Here is a 19,788-nt window from a genome sequence, read left to right on the forward strand (position 1 = left end):
TCTGGTTAAAAGCAGCCAGGAGGAAGAAGGAGGTGCAGGGCAGGGGGGACTTGCTTTAGTAGGACTCCAAGTGAAGCAAGAAGAATCCAGGACCAGCAGCACCAAGGCAGGCTGTGGATCCCAGGATGTGGAGGAGCAGAGAGGAGCAGGAGAAACCCAGTGAGAAGCACAGGGAGGTGGCAGCCAAGAGGTTACACGTGACCTGTCACCCTGCCAAAGGACCGGGGACAGAGCGAGCGTAACCTGCGGTGAAACAAGGGACACTGAGTCTAGGAAGCAGAACGAAGACGTTTGGCCCAAGCCAAGGCTGGGGAAGGAAGAACACTTGCTTTGTTCAGTGCCCAAACAAATCCCTGAGTAGCAATTTGTGCTCACTGACAACAGATGAGATAATCCCCCGAGCGAGGAGTGCTGCGCTCACGAAACCCTCTCTATGTGGGCAGCTCACAGACCCTTCAGACAAAGCAGCTTTATGCATGGAGCATCCTGGTCTCTAGAGAAAATGCATTTCATAGCTCTGCTCTCCAGGAACACCTCCTCTCCATCTGCTGCCTCCAACCAGCCCACTCTGAGGGCAGTCAGTGGCAAATCCCATGCCTGGCCTCCGTGAGCCGCCAGTGGTTCAAGGCTAGGGAAGGAAATGGGAGGATAAAAACAATGGGCACAAACCAGGGAAAGATTTAGGAAAGCTGTGAGCAGGGTAAGGGTTGGAGGCAGGTCTGTGCCAGCCACCCATGCTTCAGCCTCCAGAGCTGCTGCTGGGATCTGGGAGTTACACAGCAGCAGCTGGCACACGGCTGCCCTGCACATGGACCTTCTTCCTTGCTCTGCAGGCAAGGACTTGCTTCCAGGCAAAGCCACCACCAGATTTCACAGGTTGCAACACCCAGAAAACCCCAGGAGCCCTCAGTTGTTGTGCAGAGGGTCAGACCTCTCCTTCTGAGTCAGCTCTGGGGGCCACTGCAGATCCTCTTTGCTATTGCTGGGAGAAGCCACATCTGCTGCAGGGAGGCTGGTCTCAGTCCTCGGCCCAGTGCGGCAATGTCAGAGAGCCACCTCCACCCCCCTTGCTCTCAGGGGAAAGAATCCAGCCTTGAGTCTTGGGAGCTAGCAGTAGGGTGAACTTTGAGGTCTCTTCCATCTGGATGTCTTCTGTGATTCTTCAGCTCTTCCTCTTCCCAAGCCAAAGAAGGATGAAGCAGCCTTGACCTCCATGTGCCATTCACCAGGCAGCCTTTTCCCCAGAGGGGAATGGCTGAGCTTGTGGGGCTGCTGTCCCCACACCTGGAGTTGGCTTTCCAGGATATGATGACTGCTGAGAAGCCCTTTTGTCAGGCATTGCAACAGGATGAGACATGGCTCAGCAAGAGAGGAAGAGGGGAAAATCCCCTCTGTGCCTGTTGTGGATCTTGCAAATTTGGACTCTGAATAATTCAAAGCACACAAGGAAATTCTTGGAGCACTCCTGGACCCGGATCCCACAGCTCTCGGCATATCCTCTGTAGGGCTGCATCAGGTCCCACTGCTGACTGTGGAGGAAGGGAGGGAAGGATGGTGAGGCTGTGAAGGAAAGCAGGAGGTGGTATTCCCCTGCAAAGTGGGTGATGCTGAACCTCGCCTCAGGCCAGAGGCAGAGAGAGAAGGCAGCTCCCCTTCAACGAGGGTAAACCCAGCAAAGCAAAAGCAGCCCAGCATCCCTGGAAAGCTACAGTGTGCCTCTGACCCCCTGCAAAGGCAGGGTGCTGCTGGAGGTCTGGGGGAGCAAGATCATTCCCCAGTTCCTCCTTGACCCCTCTCTTACCCCAATCCCTTCCACACTCCCTCCTTCCCTCTCCCAGCAGCCCACTCTCCAGGAGCCCTTTCCTGCCCTCCATCCCAGAGCCCTCCCACCCTGCCAGGTTAATTCGAGTTCCTGATTTGCATAGGCAGCAGATCACAATGTTCTGGAAATCCCCTGCTGTGGCCAGAGCTTCCTCCCGACTCTCAGTGCGTCACCATCGGCCTTCAGCTTCCCTTCGCTGCCGGAGCAGCGGGACCCGTGGCGCCAGGGGCACGAGCAGCAGCCCCCAGCAAAACCCACTGCCGCTGCCAAGAGGCACCCACCGGCAGCTCCCCGCACCCACCTGGGGCGCTGAGCCCACGAGTGGCACCGGGATGCTGTGCCAAACCCACTGCCCCCTGCTCTGCAGCCGCCCCTCTGCTGCCACCGTGCCAGCATGCTGGCCGGTGCCAGCCCCATCGCCACCCTGTTCGGGTCCCAAGGAAGCGCTGAGGGCAGGTGGATTTACTGCACTTTGGGGTGCTGGCTCACTGCCACTCAGGGTCCACACCACTGGACAAGCACGAGGCCCACCCTGCTCAGCCCTGAGTGGGGTCAACCCAAAGGAAGCGAGTCCTGAGCCAACAAGCAGGAGCAGAGGGCAGGGGAGTGCTGCCACCCCCATCTCCCACAGCATGGCCACAAACACGGAAGCCTTCACGTGCACAAGCCTCTGCTGAAGGTGCTGAGCCCAACCCAACATGCCCAGAGAAAATCCCCTAGTATGTAACAGTGTCAGCTAGGACAGCTGCCATCAGGTGAGTCTTCACCCCTGGGAGCGTGGTGGGACTGAAGAAGGACCCACAGGAACAAAAGCCTTTGGTTTCCACAGTGAAATTTTCCCTGGCATTTGGGCCAGCTCAAGCTGGTGACCTCAGGCAGAAACACAAAGAGCAGCTGCCTAGAGAGGTGGAGAGGCAATGGGTGAGAGCACATCATCGACTGACCACCTTCATGGGCACCTAGGCTGCAGACAGGCTCCACAGACCATGGTTCTTCAGCCCTCCTGCCAAGCACTCATGCTCCTACCACCCAAATCAGCAGGACTACAGCAAGGTGCTTTTCAGGCTGCACAGTTCACACCTGCTGAGTGCAGACCAAACAGCCTGCCAGGTCCAGCTTAGTGTCTGCTGGCGAAGAGCTGGGGAGCTGGAGTCAGCCTCTGTAATAAAGGATCACTGAAATCCCTGGTGTTTACTCCAGCCTTGGTTCTGAACACCAGTTGCCTTGGTGGACGGTTTCCAGGGGTTACCTACAACCCTGGCACACCACCTCCTGTCCAGCTCCACCAGCAGAGCCAGCTCTTCCCTGGTCTCTGAGGAAGATGCACCCTGTTCTGACTCCAGAGGTGGCTGAGGATGGGGTGGAAATACCTGGGAGACAATGACGATGCCTCTCACAAGATGCAGCAGGTTCCCTGGGGGGGCAGCTCAGCTTGTTTGCACACCTAGTGAAGTCCTTCAGAAACCAGGCAAGGAGAATGATGTAACCAGGCTCTCCAGTTGTCCAAAAGTGAGTCACGACCTCTACGACAGCCCCCCCCCTCCTCTGCTGACTAATACCTGACAGGGCAGCCCCTGGAATGAACGGCACAGGAGAGCCCTTTAAGCAGCGCCTGGCTCCTTATCAAAACCACACAGAGGCTGTCTGGGGCCTCCATCATGGGGAATTCCCCTTCTCCATGCCTAAAAGCTCAGCTGGGCCACCCTTCCTGCATTTGAGGATCACAGCCCGAGAGCGCCTGGCTCCAAGAGCTCTTCCCCCCACCCCCACCCCCGAGCCCCTCCACGACCCAGCCGGGTGAGTAGCGCAACGCGTTCTGCAGCGCCTGGGATGGAGTGAGGGGAAGGCAGGCAGCTTTTTGGAGCTCTGGCGAAGGAGGACCATGCCACCCCCCTCCTCTCCTCACAGAAACAGAGCAGGCTTTGGCCATTTTCTATTTTTTTTGCAGGCTGAGATCTTATAACCACGATGCTTTCTGGTCCTGTAGGGCTGCAGCCAGCTTTGAAGCCAGGTTTTCCAAGGGTTTGCAGAAGAGCACTGGGCCTCCGGGGTGGGGAACAAAAGGGAAGATGCTGCCTGTGCATGGATGGGGTCCTGCTGCCTCAGCTCCACCTGAGACCTCGGATGCAAACACAGCCAAAGAGCACCTTGGGGTCGCAGCAGCTGCTGAGCTCTCATAACCCAGCCAAGCTGTCAGGGTGATGTCCTGGTCGAAGCAAAGGGCAGTGAGGGAGAGGAGTTTGGGGGGAGGGTTAGTTCTTACAACCTAAACCATCAAATCCCTGAGGAGCAATGGAACTGTCTGAACAGAGAGAAGCAGAAAGCCAGGGCTGGGACAGCTGGAAACAGCACGATGGCCATCTCCAGGAGCCCAGCAGCAGCCACCTAGGGAGGAAGCGTTTGGAGCACAGGCAGAGAACAAGCAGCAGATCTGCTTACAGCAGGCTCTCTGCTTCTGCCCTGTTAGTTTATTACGCACGCACACACTTCTTGTGGCAAAGCTAAGGCAAGAAAGTCAGGTAGCTACGGAGCCAAGTGGAACCAGGTGCTTGCCGTGTCTCACGCTCCCCTGGCTGGTCGCCGTTGCTCAACGACGCACAGCCGGCAGGGCAGCAATGGAGAGGAAAAGCATGCCTGGTAATAAACGCTTCAGCTGGGGGCAGAGGCGGGGACGTGTCCTTGTGTACCATTAGGAGAAAGAGACTCGGGAGGGGAGATCTCCCCTGGCCGAGCTGCCGAGGAGGAAGGCTCCAGCGAGCCTCGGGGTGCCCGCGGCAGCTCACAAGCCTCCTGCCCAGGGCACCCAGGGCCAAGGGCAGAGCCTGGCACTGCCAGGGCAGCCCAGGAGCCAGGGTGACCGCAGCACAGCTCCCCCTCAGCCGTTCCTCCACACTCCGAACGGGCTGCACCCCACCGGCACGGGGCGGCAGGGGGGCTGCTCGGCAGCCAGGCGCCGCGGCCAGGCTCTGCCCTGCCCCCGGCCCCGCCATTTTGTCTCTCGATAAGCCGCCGCTGCCGGCAGCTCCGCAGCGACCCTGGCTAAGGCGGGGGCAGGCCGGCTCCTTCCGCCCCTCAGGGTTCTGCTGTGCCGGGGACCCACGCTGCCCCGCGGAGCCCTCGGGGGACAGCAGCGCGGAGCGCAGCCGCTCCGCCATGACAAGCACCATGGCCACCACCTCCCCGCCCTCCCGCTTTATAGCGTCTGCCCCGCGCCGATTGGCTGCGGCGCCTGTCTGTCAGCCTGGGAATTTCCCGGGGCGGAACCGCCCCTCGCCCCGCTTCCTCCCGTGCTGGTGGCGGAGCCGTACCGGGAACGGTGTCGGTGCTTGACCCAGCCCGGGGCTGCGCTGCAGGTGAGCTCGGAGCGATCGGGGGCCCTGCTGCCCTTAGGGGAAGGGCCCTGCTTGAGGCACCGCGCCCCGTGTCGCGCCGCCCCGGAGCGAGGTCCCGGTGGTGGGGAGGGGCTGGTGGGGATCGGGGCTGCGCGACGGTATCCGGCCGGTTTCACGGCATGAAAACCTGGTGAGGGTTCGGAGCTGCGCTTGCCCACCGCGGATCCGCCCCGGGGCCGGCCTGTGTGTCGCGGGCAGGTCGCGATAGTCACAGTGCCTCCGTTTCCCCTCTCTCGGGGCAGTGCGGGGGCTGCCGCCTCCCCTTGCCGCTCCCGAAGGGGCAGGCCGGTGGCGATGCCCACGGAGAAGAGCAGAAAGGTGGTGGGGGGGTGCCCTCTTGGGCAGTCCCGTACCGCTGCCATAGCCCAGGCCGAGCCCCCGGGCTTCCTCCTCCCCTCGCTCAGCCTTACACAACCCTGGCGTTTCCCCAAGCCCACGCAGCAGCCTGGGTTTCTGGGCTTGCGGTTCCCGTGGGGCAGGGATGGTCTGTGGATCCCACCCTGGGGGCTGCGCTCCGAGGAGCATCCAGTCGATGCTTGATTTGCTCCTCGGAGTTTTCCCTCCCCATGTCGCTGCCCGTCCAGCGGTGCGTGGCCACATCAGATGCGGATCCCAAGGGTGGGAGAGCCAGAGCAGGGACGGCGGCGTTTGGGGAAGTGATGCACGGCTTGTCTCCGCATCTCCCCTCTCTCAATTCCATGCTGAGGTCCCCACTGAGAGCAGAGATGGAAAAAAAAACCTGCTGCCTGTCAGCCCTGCTGTTGGGTGGGAATAGCTCCAGAGAGGACTTGGTGGGGACCTGCAGCCTTAATGAGATCCAGCTGTCCCATTCCCCAGGGCCCTGTTTGCTCCCTGGATCAGGGAATCCAAAGCAGCCTTTCCCCTTTAGCTTGTTGTTTCCATCAGCTCTGGACAAGTAAGAGCTGTTCTGCTGCCACCACCTCCTTCGGGGTGCAGATTTTAGGAGCCAAGAGACTGGGCTTTGGGCACCGGGGCAAGTTCTGGAGGCAGGAAGGCTCCAGCCAGGCATGTCCTTGAGAGCTCTCACTATGGTGAGGTGAAGTAAACAAGAAGAGGAGAGGCTTTTTGCAGCCGTTGGCATCATTCCTGGCTCTGCAAGAAATCCCACGATGCCCTTTCGGCCTGACCTACGCCAAAGCGTATTTAGCACAGGGCTGTGGGCTGTTGCTTGCCAGCAGCTGGTGCAAAACATCCGTGGGTGGAGGAAGCTGAACCATCCACTCCCGTGGCATCACAGATTATGTTTTAAAACAAGTCTCAGGCTTTGGGTGACAGGTACAGCTTGGTTGGCAGAGCTCTGCGGTGCCGCTGTCTTCTGCTGCTTGGTCGTTTCACAGGTGAGGGGCACCAGATTGAGCAGGAGTAGCCTCCTAGGTCCTGCTGGAGCTGGAAAGCAGCAAGGGGTGGCTGTGCCTTGCTCTGCTTTTGAGGGCTGTGATGAGCAGCCATGATGCTACCGGGATGGAAAAGAGCAGGCAGCATGAAGCAAGATGCATTTGCAGCAGAAGACTGAGTCTTGCATAAAGCCACCACAGTGGTGCCCAGGGGAGCACCACCACCAGGTCTTGCTGCCTGTCCTGTCGGCGCTGGAGCCTGGACTTGTGCTGAGGAGCTCTGTGGCTGCCTGTGGTGGTTACCCCTGTTTGTAAAGCAGCTTCCAAATGGGGAAATTCTTTGTTTTCCTTGTGAGCAACCTCCTGGGAAGCAACTTCTTTTGTGAAGCCTCTGTGGGGGGTGGGTTTCTGGGCAAGGGTGGGTTTTCTAGCCAGAGGACATCTGCAGCATCTGTTGTGTTTCTGATTGGGCTCTTGGCTTCCCTACTGTTTCCTTGCAGCTAGCCAGGCTGGGAAGAAAAATGCTTTGAGTGGAGGTTGAGACTTTTCCCTTTGAGACCCAAGCCTTGCAATACCTGCTTTCACCTCTTATTACTCCTAGCCCAGTGGACTGCAGTGCCCAGAAAGTCGTCTTCTTGTTGCTTCCTCTTAGAGCAAGCTCTTCTGCTTCTCTGCAAATGAGACTAGTCCAGCAGCCTGGGAATGGTTGACCCTGATTTAAGGATCTGTGGAGAGGAAAAGAAACTGGGCTGGGGGCTGTGGCCTTTTGTTGATTTCCAGTAAAATGATCAAACAAAAAAAGATTCCTTCCATAGTTTCTGTCTGAGTAGCTTTTGCTGTTCCTCTGAGGAGGGGTGCTGGGACCTGGCAGGCTCCGGTCATGGGAAGATGATGCTGGCAGTCCATAGGGATTTGCTTTTGCTTTGTGTGATCCTGGCAGGGAGGAGAGTTCCTGGGAATGTTGCACGCCAGGGTAAGGAAAACCCCATTCTCCTAAGGGCTGGGCCTCTGTGGATCACAGGATGGGAATTGCTGGCTTGCCAAGCCTGCGACTTTGAGAGGCTGGTATCCACCCTGGGGTTTGCTGCCCAAAGCAAAGCACCAGCGGTGCCAGCCCACTCACTGTGCAGGATTCAAGGCTTCTGCCTTCATCCCTTCAGCTGCTTGGTGATTTCAAAGCAGAAATTGTTCCCTGTGGCCAGTGCAGCCCCGGTGGCTGTGGTGCTGGTGGCTGTGGCACTGATGCGTGTAACGGCAAGAAACAGCTTGGCCGTGGCTCTGCAGTGCTAGCTGTCTCCCAAACCTCAGCACAGCTGTTTAAATACCACCCTGCTGTTGTCTTTGCCTCTCTCATTCTCCCCTTTTGCTGAGCTGTCATAAAAATTTACCACCTAAATGTCTGGATCACCCCCAAGGCCCACGGGCGACCGCAGCGGCTGACAGCCGCCGTGGCTGGGGATGGAGCTGGTGAGCTGCAGCCATGGTCCGTGCCTGCTCCTCCACCCCCAGGGCTGTGAAACACTGTCAGATGAGCTCAAGAACTGTTGACTGGCAAAAAGAGAAGTGTTTTCTGGTGGCTCAGTGGTTTCTTCTGGAGTGTGTGGTAGCTGGGTTTTGGTTTGTGTTCCTAGGCATCGTGAGGTGCTGGTCTGTAGTCCTCTCTCTTTTCTCCCTTGTTGTCTTCATTGAACTAGGAGATTTTTTTTTCACTGCAAATTTCACCTTTCAGAACTCTTAAGGGGGAAAAAAAAACCCAACAATCTAAAGCAGAACCAGAGCAACCTGCTCCAGGGTCTTGTCACCAAGGTGACAGCTCGGTCCCAGTGGCTTCTTCCTTCTCCCTGGATGAACCCCAGTGACGGGCTTGGATGCTGCAGAAACCCTCCCCTGTTGCTGGGTTTTGTTTGCTGGTGAATTCATGGCTGGGCTGGGCTTCCATCCTCTGGACTTAGTTCAGTTCTTCTCCCCTGCTGCTGTTTGAAAGCTTCTGTAGCTTCTCTGCAGCCATTTCCCTGGTGGGGTGCTGACCTTGGGTAGATAAATGCTTGATAAAACCTTGAGAACTAGGAGCAGCTGAGGATTCCCGTGGCTCCAGCCGGATGGAAGAGTATGTGGTCACTGTGAGTGAGCTCTTCTGGTTGCCAGGCTGGTCAGTGCAGCTGACTCGGGTTCAAAGGGCAGGGGACCCCCCCTGTGTGCTGTGGGTCAACATGAAAACCTCCCAGTTTGGGGTCTGAAGTGCAAGAAAGTGGGGGCTGGGACTTCAGCCACATGGAGAATGGATGCCTCATGTGAGGGCAGCTTGCCCCAGTGTTCCCCAGCCCACACCTGGATTTGTGTCAGTGGAGGACATAGATGCCCCACAAGGTGCTCATTGCAAAGATCCCTTTGCCATCCAGCTCCTCCAGCTCCAGATCTGGAGCAGCATGTGGTGACTGTGCACCACTGAGAAACAGACTCCTGTCCCCTGCCTGCTGGTGACACTGTCCCCATCTTCTGCCAGGCTGGCCAAGCAGGTAGTGTGGCCACAGATGATGCATTTCCCTGCAGTGGAGGTGCCATTGGACCCCCAGGCCACGCTGGGCTCCATCCTGCCCACCAGCATGTCTGCTCCAGGAGTTTTCTCCATCCTGTGGCTGGGGTGGGTTTTGTCCTGGCTGTGTCAATGCTGCCTGGCACTGGGCCCCGTGGCACAGAAACTGTCCTGGTTCTTCTGCAGTTTCCTGCCAGCTGCTGTGGCTCCAGAAAGAGCTGCTGCTCAGCCCACCCCACACCACAGCTGGGCAGATCCTGGCCATCACCATCTCCAACTGCTTGGCACAGGATTGCCACAGGCAGTGAGAGGCTTGAGGGCATCTGCAGAGCAGGAGGATGGGGAGATCTACCGACAGATGCCTCTCCCCAAAGTAAACTGCTGCCCAGGCCGTGCGTAATTACCTGCTGCCAAGGCAGGTGCTAATTGCTGCTGGGGTTGCAGATGCTGCCAGGTGGCAGCTGTCATCTGGAAAGTCCCTGCCACTCCCTGCCAGGAGGGTCATCTAAGCTGGTGATCAGCCCAGCTCACTCCTGCCACGAGCATTAGTCTGAGGTCGAGGCAGTTTCGGGTATGGGCTACCCCCTTTCCCCTCTCAGAAATGCTTCTCTTCAGCCCCCTCCTGCTCCTGAGCACTCCAGCTGCCTTGGCTGGGTGGAAGAACACATGGGGGTGCCCACGGGTGCTCCTGCGGGTGCCCTGGGGCAGCACCTCAGCTCCAGCTGGCACCAGCCCTTGGGGCTGTCTTGGCTGTTCCACTTTACAACACGCTGGCACCGGGCAGGACGTGGTTGGTGAGCTGTGCTGTAATTCCCAGCAGCTGGTTTATCACCCCCAGGAGATGGGTGAGACCTGGAGTCAGGATCCTGCCCAGCCATCCCCAGGCCAGACCTTGGCAAAGGGGGAGGTTTTAAGCTGCCCACAAATGCAAGGAGTTAAAACCCCAAACAGCACAGCGTGTGCAGGTGCTTCCTCCCCTTGTACTTTGCTCCTGGCCTGGCACGTGCCTGGCTGCTCCTTGTGCCCCAGTTTGGGAAGCCATGCTGTTGGCAGCTGGTTTTTCTGGCTGAGCCAGAGGGCAGAGCAGGTCCCTGCCTGGCTGCTGGGGCTTGTTCCCCCTGGTGCTGTCCAGAGCACCCACCAGCTGCGGCTTGAAGCTTTTAGACCTGCAGACACTGCTCCTCCCCACAAAGCCCCCCACAACCCTATCTGTCCCTCCAAAATCCCCCTGTGGTGAGCAGGTTCAGCTCAGTGGCAGTGCCCAGGTCTGTGTTGCTGTGGGTGGATGCTCCTAGGATGGGTCTCAGGTGTCCTGAGTTCCCCCAGTGGCAGTGCCCAGGTCTGTGTTGCTGTGGGCGGATGCTCCTAGGATGGGTCTCCATCCTGAGTGGGATGCAGCAGCAGGTGGCTGCAACATCCTGGGGGACTCCCGCACCCCACAGGGGTGAGAGCCAGCCCCGAGTGGGGCTCCTGGTGATGCTTCCTCACATGACACTTCTCATGGCTGTGAGTCACCCCAGCACGTTCACTGCAGACAGGGCTGGAGGGGGAAGTGCCTTCACCTGGGACACTTTGCCAGCTGGCGAGCAGTGAGACTCTGCCGTCTCTGCTGGCACGGCAGCCCAGACCCCGACACGCTTGGGACCAGGGGACCACAGCAGCATCTGGAGCCAGAGGAAGGTGACAGCGTGCTCTGTTGCCTTGCAGGGATGCCTGGCTGTGAGGTAGGCGACTGAACCTCGGGCATGGAAGGGAGAGGACCTTACCGCATCTACGACCCCGGCGGGGGCCCGGAGGAGAATGGCCCCACGGCCTTCGAGCGGCTGGTGGAGGAGAACACCCGCCTGAAGGAGAAGATGCTGGGCATCAAGTCTATTGGTAACTGCTGTGTGGCTGGGGGAGGAGGGTGTGGTGGGTTCACATTACTCCCCAGCATGTAAAGGGTGAGTCCTGAGAGGCTGCAGCCAGGCTCTGCTCGGTGGTGCCCAGTGACAGCGCAAGGGGCAGTGGGTGGAAGTTGAGCCATAGGAAGTTTCACCTCAATAGGAGGAAAAGTTTTTTTCACTGTGAGGGTGACAGAGCACTGGAACAGGCTGCCCAGGGAGGCTGTGGAGTCTTCCTCACTGGAGATACTCAAAACTCTCCTGGATGTCTTCCTGTGCTCCTGCTCTGGCAGGGGGGTTGGACTGGATGAACTTCCAAGGTCCCTTCCAGCCCCTGAAAGTCTGTGATTCTGTGAACATGAAATTGCCAGACCAGCTCAGCTGGAAGCACATGAAGCTGTATTTACAAGCAAAGCTGCCATCTAAAATGCAATGTAATGAATATGTACAAGATACACAATATTTACATATATGGACAGTTTATAAACAGCACAAGAATCCTCCCTCCCCACCCCAGACAAACCAGGGGGCTCCTAATACTTCCCCTTCCCTGCTCCCTTCCCTGCCCCCCTGTACACACAGGACAAGGGAAAGAGCAGTGAGTTGTTTGTTAATACTCAGCCACCACAAAGCAATGCAACCAAGGTCAGCAAAGCCAGCAGAAGCCAGAGGGGTTAGAATCATAGAATCAACCAGGATGATTGATTCTATCAATGGATTCTATGAATGATATTCATAGATAGAATGAATTCTACCTATGGATGATTGATCCAGTTGGAAAAGACCCCAGAGATCATCAAGTCCAACCTCTTGCCTAATACCTAACACTTCATGACAACATAGAATCAAGCAGGTTGGAAAAGACCTCAGAGGTCATCAAGTTAGCATCTGCTAGAGTGAGGAAGCCTAAAAGAGATAAAGGTATTTACCAAACTAACTTTCATGGTAGGTATCTGTCCAGTGGGGTTATTTAGAGCTCAGTATTTTCCTTTTGACATCCAAGGGTAATTTATTTACATTCTACCACTTTCTGTTCAAGATCTGTAGGAAATATTCAAGGCACAGCCTAAAACTGCCACAGAGGGTTGCCTTTGGGACAGCTCAGACTGTGCCAGCTGAGCTTGGGTGTTTCTTGCTCTGTTTAGGAGAAGCTGGGGGTTTTGGCACTGGGGCAGTGCTAAAGGTCTCACCTGTCCTGGAGGGTCAAGCACAGTGTCTGAACTTTTCCACACACACAGGGGTGCAGAGGTAGAAAAGCTTTTGCTGAACTCCTGGGGTGCTTCATGGTGGGATAAATGGCTGGGGGAAAAAAAAACCACCAAACAAACAAAACACCAAACTAAAGCAGGTGATGGAGCAAGATGTGCTGCTTGGAGCCCTGCACTGGCACGTCGCAGCTGCAGGCATCTGTTCTACTTTAGCTGAAAGCTCTCCTGCAACCCCTGTCAGATCAGGAGCTTTTCCCAGGTGCTGTTCAAAGACCTCAGTGTTGGGTGCTTGCTGCAGCAGCAGGGAAGTGCCAGCACTGAAATGGTCCAGCTGGGTGGTGCCTGCCCCTTTCTCCTCCCTGGCTGCCTTCCCCACCCACCCCTGGTTTTGCTTTTGGTCTCGTGACCCAGCTTCTGCTTTCAAGTCCTGCTTCTGCTGCTGAATTTCCACCTGCCTTGTGGTTCCCATTATGTCTCCATGCCCCTGCCTGGGACCAAGACCCACTGGGGTGAAGGAAGCCAGCCTTGGTGGGGAGGGAATTGCGTTGCCGACACCAGACCCCAAAGCAGGCAGGCTGGACCCTCAGGTCTGCTACCTAGGCTTGAATTTTCATCTCTTCTGGGGAGCAGAGGAGAACTCTGAGAGAAGCAGTGCTGCCCTTCTGCCTCATGTAACCAATCACCACCAAGGTGTTCAGGAGGGGATTGGATGTGGCACTTGGTGCCATGGTTTAGTCATGGGGTCTGTGGTGACAGGTTGGACTCGATGATCTTTGAGGTCTCTTCCAACCTTGGTGATTCTGTGCTCTGTGTGTCAGCCTGGGGAAACCTGCAGCCAGTGAGCCACTGGAGCAGCTTTGCCGTTGGGTTTGGCCAAAAAGAGTTGTCCCTGCATGAAGAAGGACCATGCTGGGCACATCACCCAAGCAAGGGGGCTCGATGTTGATGTGAAGGGCTGCTGCAGGGTAGGCACTTGGGGAAGGAGAGTGAGCATCCTTCTGTTCCCCACAACAGGAGAGTTGCTAGAGGAGTCCCAGATGGAGGCATCCAAGCTGCGGCAGAAGGCAGAAGACCTTGTGAAGGACAACAAAATGTTGATAGCATCTTCCTTGGAGGACCTGGTGGAAACAGGAGGTAGGAGGTGTGAGGCTCACAGGGGAGGGATAACCTGATGGCTTGAGTTCCTGAGCTCAGGGGAAGGGAGAAGATGTGAAGGAGACTTTCATGAGGGTTTCTTGCAGCCCTGTGATCTCTGAAGGGTATCAAACCACTGCCATCCCCTGGAGGAAAGTTCCTGTCCCCTCCCCATAGCTGGGGTAGAAATGATCCATCAGTCCCCAGCCTCAACAGGGGTCTGCTCTCTGCACCCCCCCACCAGGCAGGAGGAGGGCCCTCTCTGCAAAAGGCTCATGGCAATGTCCTCTCCCCTCTCTGCAGCTGTTGGCCCTGACCCCAGCTCCACTCGGACTGCCCCGGGCAGCACCCAGCCAGACACGGAAGCACGGAAATCTCCTCCAAGTGTGAGTCTGGTGCTGGCATGGCCAGGGGAAGAGCCCCTCCACCTGGTTAAAGCAAAAGGAGGCAGCCTTTGGCCTCTAGAAATGGGATAAATCTGAAAGGAGGAGTTAGCTTCTCTGCTGTGCTCCTGCCCCGGTGGTCCCTGCCCCATGTGGTGAGCATCCTGGGCTGCCATTCCCCAGGGAGACCTGACCTGGCTGCCTCCCCTTGCAGGGATCCTCCTCGGAGTTCGAGGTTGTGGCTGTCGAAGCACAAGGGTTTCCCCAAGAGGGCAGGAGAGTGGTGAGTGGACCCTATGCCTGTGGGATTTGGTAGGTGGTGGGTGGAAAGTCGAGCTGCTGCTGTGGTGGTGGTGCTACTGGGGGCATGAGAGGGTGTGTAGACAGGCAGTGGTGTGGCAGGCAGAGGCAGGGCCAGGGGATCCATGTCAGGGTGGCCAACAGGACAGGGCTGTAGATGGAAAGGACAGACTGAGGAGCTGGGATTTCTTGTCTTAGTGCTGATGGGGGGAGATCAGGGGAAGAAGGAAGCAGGGATAGAGATGCCTCTGTCGCTGCCAGAAGGCTGAAGGTGTGGTCTGCTGAGACTGCTGAGTGGCACAGGGGCTCCATGGGCCGGAAGCTGATGCTGGGAACTTGGTGTCCCATGTTCAGCAGCTGAGGAGGATCAAACCTTTGCAAAGCTGACAGATATTTAAGCATACTGAGGGCTGTTACACAGCGTCTCAGTGCTGGGCCAGCTCCCCACCACAGCCCTGGATGAGAGATGAGGCCAACGTGCCCCAGGAGGGAACTGCCGTGCTTCTTGAACCGATCTGACCACGCTTCACCCCCTCTCTCTCCCACAGGACTTGGAGCAGCCATCAAATGAGGATGCCAACTTGCTGCCCCAGCTGCAGCAGCTGGAGAACACGCTGAGTGGCTGTGCCAAGGAGGCCAGCAAGGACCAGGTCTTCGTGCGCATGGGCTACATGGCCTCCGAGCTCAAGCGCCTGGCCTCCAAGGTGCACAAGAACGAGCAGAGGACCTCCTTCCTGCAGGTGAGCGAGGCCTGGCCGGGCTCTTCAGGAGGGGCTTCCCCTTTGCCTTTTTGCCACCAAGCCCCTCCCTTCTAGCCCAGTGTGGACACCCACCTTCATGCCAGGGCTTAGTGGGACGTGGGTGGCCAGGCAGGCTCCAGGGGCTGACCGTAGCCCTCAAGCTGCCTGCATTTGCCCCCCCAGACGCTGTGTGAGACGCTGCACAGTGAGAACAAGGAGCTGAGAACCAAGCTAGAGCACGACCTGGAGCAGAGGAACCAGGCGCTGGAGAAGCTCAGGTGAGGGTGGGCGGTGTGGCCGGAGATGGGGCTGCCCTGGGTGCTTCTTCCCACTGACCTTGTCCCTCCCTGCCTGCAGGTGTGAGAACCAGGAGCTCCGGAGGATGGTGACGCTGAGCAGCCAGGACAGCGGGAAGAGGGAAGCTGCTGAGCAGCAGCAGGTGAGGAGGCAGCACCACCCTCGGAGAAGGCTGGGAAGGAGGCAGGGAGCCCGCTGACACATCAGCAAAGGTGGCCTCGTTTTAATCAAGCCCCCAGTTTGTCCCAGTGTGACCAGCAGGATGTCTCAGAGTCTTGAGGGGATGGGGGAGGCCGTGGGAAGGGGAACTGGCTCGAGTTCAGCCAGCCTTGGGCACAGCCTCCACAAAAGCCCTGAGGGTCCCCCCCGTGCGCGTCCAGCAGAGCGGGGCCACGGTGGAGAAGGCGCCGGGCAGAGGAGAGCTGGAGGCCAAGGAGAAGAAGGTGAAGATCCTGGAGCACCAGCGCAGGGAGGTGAGGACCAGGCTGGGAGGGAGGCACTGCCAAGGAGGTGGGGAGTGGGCAGCAGGGGTACGGGGAGACTGGGACAGGGCTGCAGAGCTGCAGGGAAGCACTGCTGGAGCCAGGATCTCCATCCAGCTGGTTCCCGAGGTGACGGGAGGCTGCTGGGGACTGCCACGGCTGGCTTGGGGCAGGGCTTGGGCTCCCCTTCAGCCATCCCTCTCTTCACAGCTGCTGGAGGTGAATAAGCAGTGGGATCAGCACTTCCGAGCCATGAAGCAGAAGTACGAGCAGAAGGTAGGGGCTGGCTGCTCGCAGCTGGGTGCGTGGGAGACGCATCTCTGCTGGGTGCTGGCTGTGGGGACTTGCAGGAGGCTGGGCACAGGGCAAGCTTTTGGGGCTGCCTATGCCTCCTTGTCCTCCAGTGCGTGTCCTTTGGGGCAGCCAACATCCCTGCTCCCTCCCTGCAGCTCACAGACCTGCACCAGGAGCTGGCCGAGGCCCGCAGGGCGCTGTCGGAGCTGGAGGCGGAGCGGGAGCAGAAGCAGAGGGATTTTGACCGCAAGCTGCTCCTGGCCAAGTCCAGGATTGAGACAGAGGAGGTGAGGCCCTTGGGGAGGCTGCTGGGGAGCTGCTGGCCCTGTCACCCTGCCCTGCCTGATCTCCCCTCTGGGTTCTGCAGGCAGAGAAGGAGAGGCTGGCCATGGAGGTGAGGGACCTGCAGCAGAGGATGCGGTTCCTGCAGGAGCAGCTGGCTCCAGTCACCAGGCAACGGGAATACCAGGAAAAGGAGATCCAGAGGCTGAACAAGGTGGGGGCCAGGGCATAACTCCTCCCTGAAAACCTCTCTACTGCTCTTCAGCCTCTTCTCCTCTCGAATCCAGAACTAACCCTGATCAAACCCCTCCTGCCCAGCTCCCTGCCCGGATGGTGTCAACCACATACCTCTAGGCACCCAGGGGAACTGGGACCCTGTAGTCCCACTTGCCCAGTTATAACATCTTCCCATGCTGGGCACATCCTCCAGAGATGTCATGGGCATGGTACCTTGCTCTGACCCTCTCTCTGCTCTCTTCCTCTCTAGGCACTAGAGGAGGCTCTGAATGTCCAGGCCTCTCCACCACCCATCTTTGCCAACACCATGGAGCCAGTGGGGAATATGCCGCAGCAAGAGCTGCTGACCCAGAATGAGCTACTCAAGCAGCAGGTAGGACACAACATGGAGCCACTGGAGGCAGGGAGGCAACTACACATCCTGACCTTCTCCAGCAAAGAGCTCAGTGTGGCCAAGAGCAGCCCAGCAGCCTTGACAGGGGGTGCCAGTACTGGGGGAGGGCAGGGAGTGGACGCTCAGAATCCTCCAAGCCTTCAGCTGGAAGGACCACAGCCATGAGCATATCATGCAAACCCATGGGCCTGGGGCTTGGCATGGCTGGTGGGGTCAAGGATGGCAGCACAGTGATGGGAGGTGCTTGGGGAAAGTGCCTGTCCTGAGCCAGGCTCATCCACGTTCTTCTTTCCTGCCAGGTGAAAATTTTTGAGGAGGACTTCCAGCGGGAGCGGAGTGACAGGGAAAGGATGAATGAGGAGAAGGAAGAGCTGAAGCAGCAGCTGGAGAAGCTGCAGAAGCAGTTGGTGCTCTCCAATAACCAGGTGAGCAGTGCTGGGTGCCTCTGGGAGCCGCATGTCCATTACAAGTGTGTCAGAGCTGTCTGTCCCTGGTGTCACAACCCCCACATCCATCTCAGAGCGGGGGCTGTCGGGGAATGGAGAAGGCAGAGGTGGTTTTACTGCTGCTTGTCCCTGCCAGAGCATCCCCTTTGCCTTGTCTCTTCTGTCCTTCTCCTGGGGATCTGATGGAGTGGGACCAGTGCAGGCATTCCTGCACAGCATTGCAGCAGCCCGTTTCCCACAGACAAAGGGGGGTGGCAGGGTGGGCTCTGCACTAACCCCCTTGCTCCCAGCTGCGAGCCTCTAAGGATGACTGCCAGCGGGAGAAGGAAGAGAAGGAGAAGCTGAAGAAGCTGCTGAAACAGCACAAACAGGTGGGAATGGGGAAGAAACCCTTTTTGGGTGGAGGGACTGGAGGCTACAGACCTGGCCCCAGCCCCTCACTCACCCCCTGTTAGAAGGGGCAGCTCCAGGCCAGGTGGTGGGCGATGCTGGTGGTGGGCTGCCCTTGGGCATCTCTCCAGCATCTCCCTCGGCTCCTCACAGGCTTCCGGAGAGAGGCTGCACCCCGAGCCGCTGCCAGGGCCGCTGGGCCCTGCCTGTCCTGTGTACCAGTACCAGTACAGCCCCCCCGTGGCCCACCCCATGTACCACGGCTTTGAGGAGTGGCAGCAGATCCGGTACCCGCCAGCCATGCCCGGCGAGCACCCGCCAGGACAGAACTTCCACCATTTTCCCCCGGTGAGTCTCTTACCTGTGCCAGGAGGAGGAGCAGAGGGTCCCCGGCAGGCAGGTCTGGGGCTGGCTGCTGAGCGAGCAGCTCCTCCGGGGCGCCCGAGCGCGGCTCCGTGCGGGGAGCTGAGCACACGTGTCCTGTTGTCACATGAACGCTCAGCCCTCGTCGTCCCTCTCCTCCCCCTCGTCCCCTGGCAGTCAGAGGCAGAGTGCAGCCTCGTGAATCACATCCCTGGTAATCTGCCATTTCTGCTCCATCTCCTGCAGCCCGAGTACCCCTGGCGCCCGCCCTGCGCCATGGCTCGCAGCCAGAATGCCCAGGCAGTGGCCGGGGTGAAGCCGGTGCCCAAGGACTTGGGTAAGGATCAGCTCCCTGTCCTTCGCCCTGAGACCCTGGGCTGACCCACTTCAGGGCAGGATGGGGGCACAGCTTGCCAGGCAGTGGCGGTTCGCCCTCAGCCCCCACCTCTGCTCAGCCAAGGGGATGATTCTGCCGTGGGCTCGGTCCCTCCACCTCCATCCCTGCAGACAGACGTGAGCCTGAGCTCCAAGAGCCCACAGGCTTACAGCAATCAGTGCTCGAGGACAGTGCCCATCTTATGGCTGGCATCCCTCCTGTGGGGTTTGTCTGGGCACATGGAGCCGTGCTCACCCCATGCCACCCCTTTTGTGTCTCAGAACAGGCAGGTCCCGGACTGCCCTAACGCCAAGGAGCGGCTGCGCTGCCAGCGGAAGAGGAGTAGGGTGTGTGTGTGTGCCCCTGTGTATGTATCTAGGAGCTTCCTCTGGCTGCCTGTCCCTGTCCATGGACGTGCGGTGGAAGTGGCCACAGCCATGGCCTGGAGCAGCTCAGCAGTGCATCCCCATGAGGACAGTGTGAAGGAGGGACTGAAGGTGCCCTTGTGGTGGCAACCAACCCAGGATGAGTCTCTGTGGCCGTCCCCTTGCCCAGGGGGCGTCAGGCCTGGCGTTGCTGTAGAGCTGAGCCAAGTCTTCAGGGAAGAGGAGCTGGTGCTTCCCAGGAGCATGCCAGGAGCTGCCCGGCCCGGGGGCGTCAGTTGAGCTCCCGGAGGTGCAGGGGACAGTGGGGACTCTCCCGGCAGTGGGAGATCCTGTGCTCACAGGCAGGTGCCTGCCACAGCCATGGCCTGGGCTGAGGGGGGTTGGTGTCTTTGTATTTATTTAAGGACTGAAGTGTAGCTGAGTCTCTCTGGTTTCGTCCCAAGAGCTGCTTCCCCTGGGGCAGCCTCTGTGTGGGGATCTGGGAGGGCTGCTGGTCCCCATGTGCTCAGATGTAGCTGCAGGGCCAAAGCCAGCACAGGGGGAGCCCAGGATCTATTGCTCCAAGTGCATGCCCCCCATCTCTTCCCCCTGGGTGCTGGTCCTAGCCCCTTGCCCTCCCCTCTTCTGCCCCCCACCTTTGCCAGGGCAGGGAAACCCCTGCTGCCCATTCCCCCTCCTTCTGCCTTTCCCTAGCAATGGCTTTGGAGCCAGTTCTTTCAAACTGTACAGAGCAAATCTTGCTCCAGGAAAAGAAGTCTGAAGGGGGGGAAAAAAAAAGAAGAAAAGAAAAAAAGGGGGTGGGGGGAAAGGAAAAGAAAACACCCTTAACCCCCAACCAACAAAGCAGCTCTGTTGCTGCAAGCGACTGTCACGTGCATGACAGCAGCAGGAGGCACGGGGCCTGGCATGCTCCTCACTGGGGGCTAGTCCCTGGTCCCCATTCCCAGCCCCTTTTCACTCCCTATCCTCTTCCCCAAAGGCTGGGCTGCCATGATCAATCCATGTTTGCAGTTCGGGAGTTTCCTGAGCTGGGAGCCAGCCATCCCTTCCTGCTGGGGTATCCCCAGGCTGGCTGCTGTGCCCCCCACTTT

At 58.5% G+C, this 19,788-nt stretch overlaps 1 protein-coding gene across 4 annotated transcripts; it reads left to right on the forward strand.

The window, feature by feature from the left end:
* The first annotated feature begins 5,073 nt into the window (after positions 1 to 5,073).
* On the forward strand, positions 5,074 to 19,113 carry TNIP1 (TNFAIP3 interacting protein 1). 4 transcript variants are annotated; one of them, XM_054168434.1, is made up of 18 exons: positions 5,074 to 5,175; positions 10,810 to 10,980; positions 13,208 to 13,327; positions 13,631 to 13,713; positions 13,925 to 13,993; positions 14,559 to 14,750; positions 14,934 to 15,028; positions 15,108 to 15,189; positions 15,428 to 15,520; positions 15,740 to 15,805; positions 15,979 to 16,110; positions 16,191 to 16,319; positions 16,593 to 16,715; positions 17,036 to 17,161; positions 17,473 to 17,553; positions 17,726 to 17,920; positions 18,182 to 18,272; positions 18,593 to 19,113. In XM_054168434.1, the coding sequence occupies exons 2-18, from the start codon at positions 10,848 to 10,850 to the stop codon at positions 18,616 to 18,618; spliced, it is 1,836 nt and encodes a 611-aa protein (XP_054024409.1). In that variant the 5' UTR covers positions 5,074 to 5,175; positions 10,810 to 10,847; the 3' UTR covers positions 18,619 to 19,113. The 4 variants fall into 4 exon arrangements, with proteins under 4 accessions (XP_054024409.1, XP_054024408.1, XP_054024410.1 ...); XM_054168433.1 differs by lacking the exon at positions 5,074 to 5,175 and adding an exon at positions 6,453 to 6,572; XM_054168435.1 differs by lacking the exon at positions 5,074 to 5,175 and adding an exon at positions 6,453 to 6,572 and having other exon boundaries at positions 15,431 to 15,520.
* Positions 19,114 to 19,788: the final 675 nt, after the last annotated feature.

The sequence above is a fragment of the Dryobates pubescens genome, chromosome 16, assembly GCF_014839835.1.
Source record: "Dryobates pubescens isolate bDryPub1 chromosome 16, bDryPub1.pri, whole genome shotgun sequence".
Taxonomy (NCBI): domain Eukaryota; kingdom Metazoa; phylum Chordata; class Aves; order Piciformes; family Picidae; genus Dryobates; species Dryobates pubescens.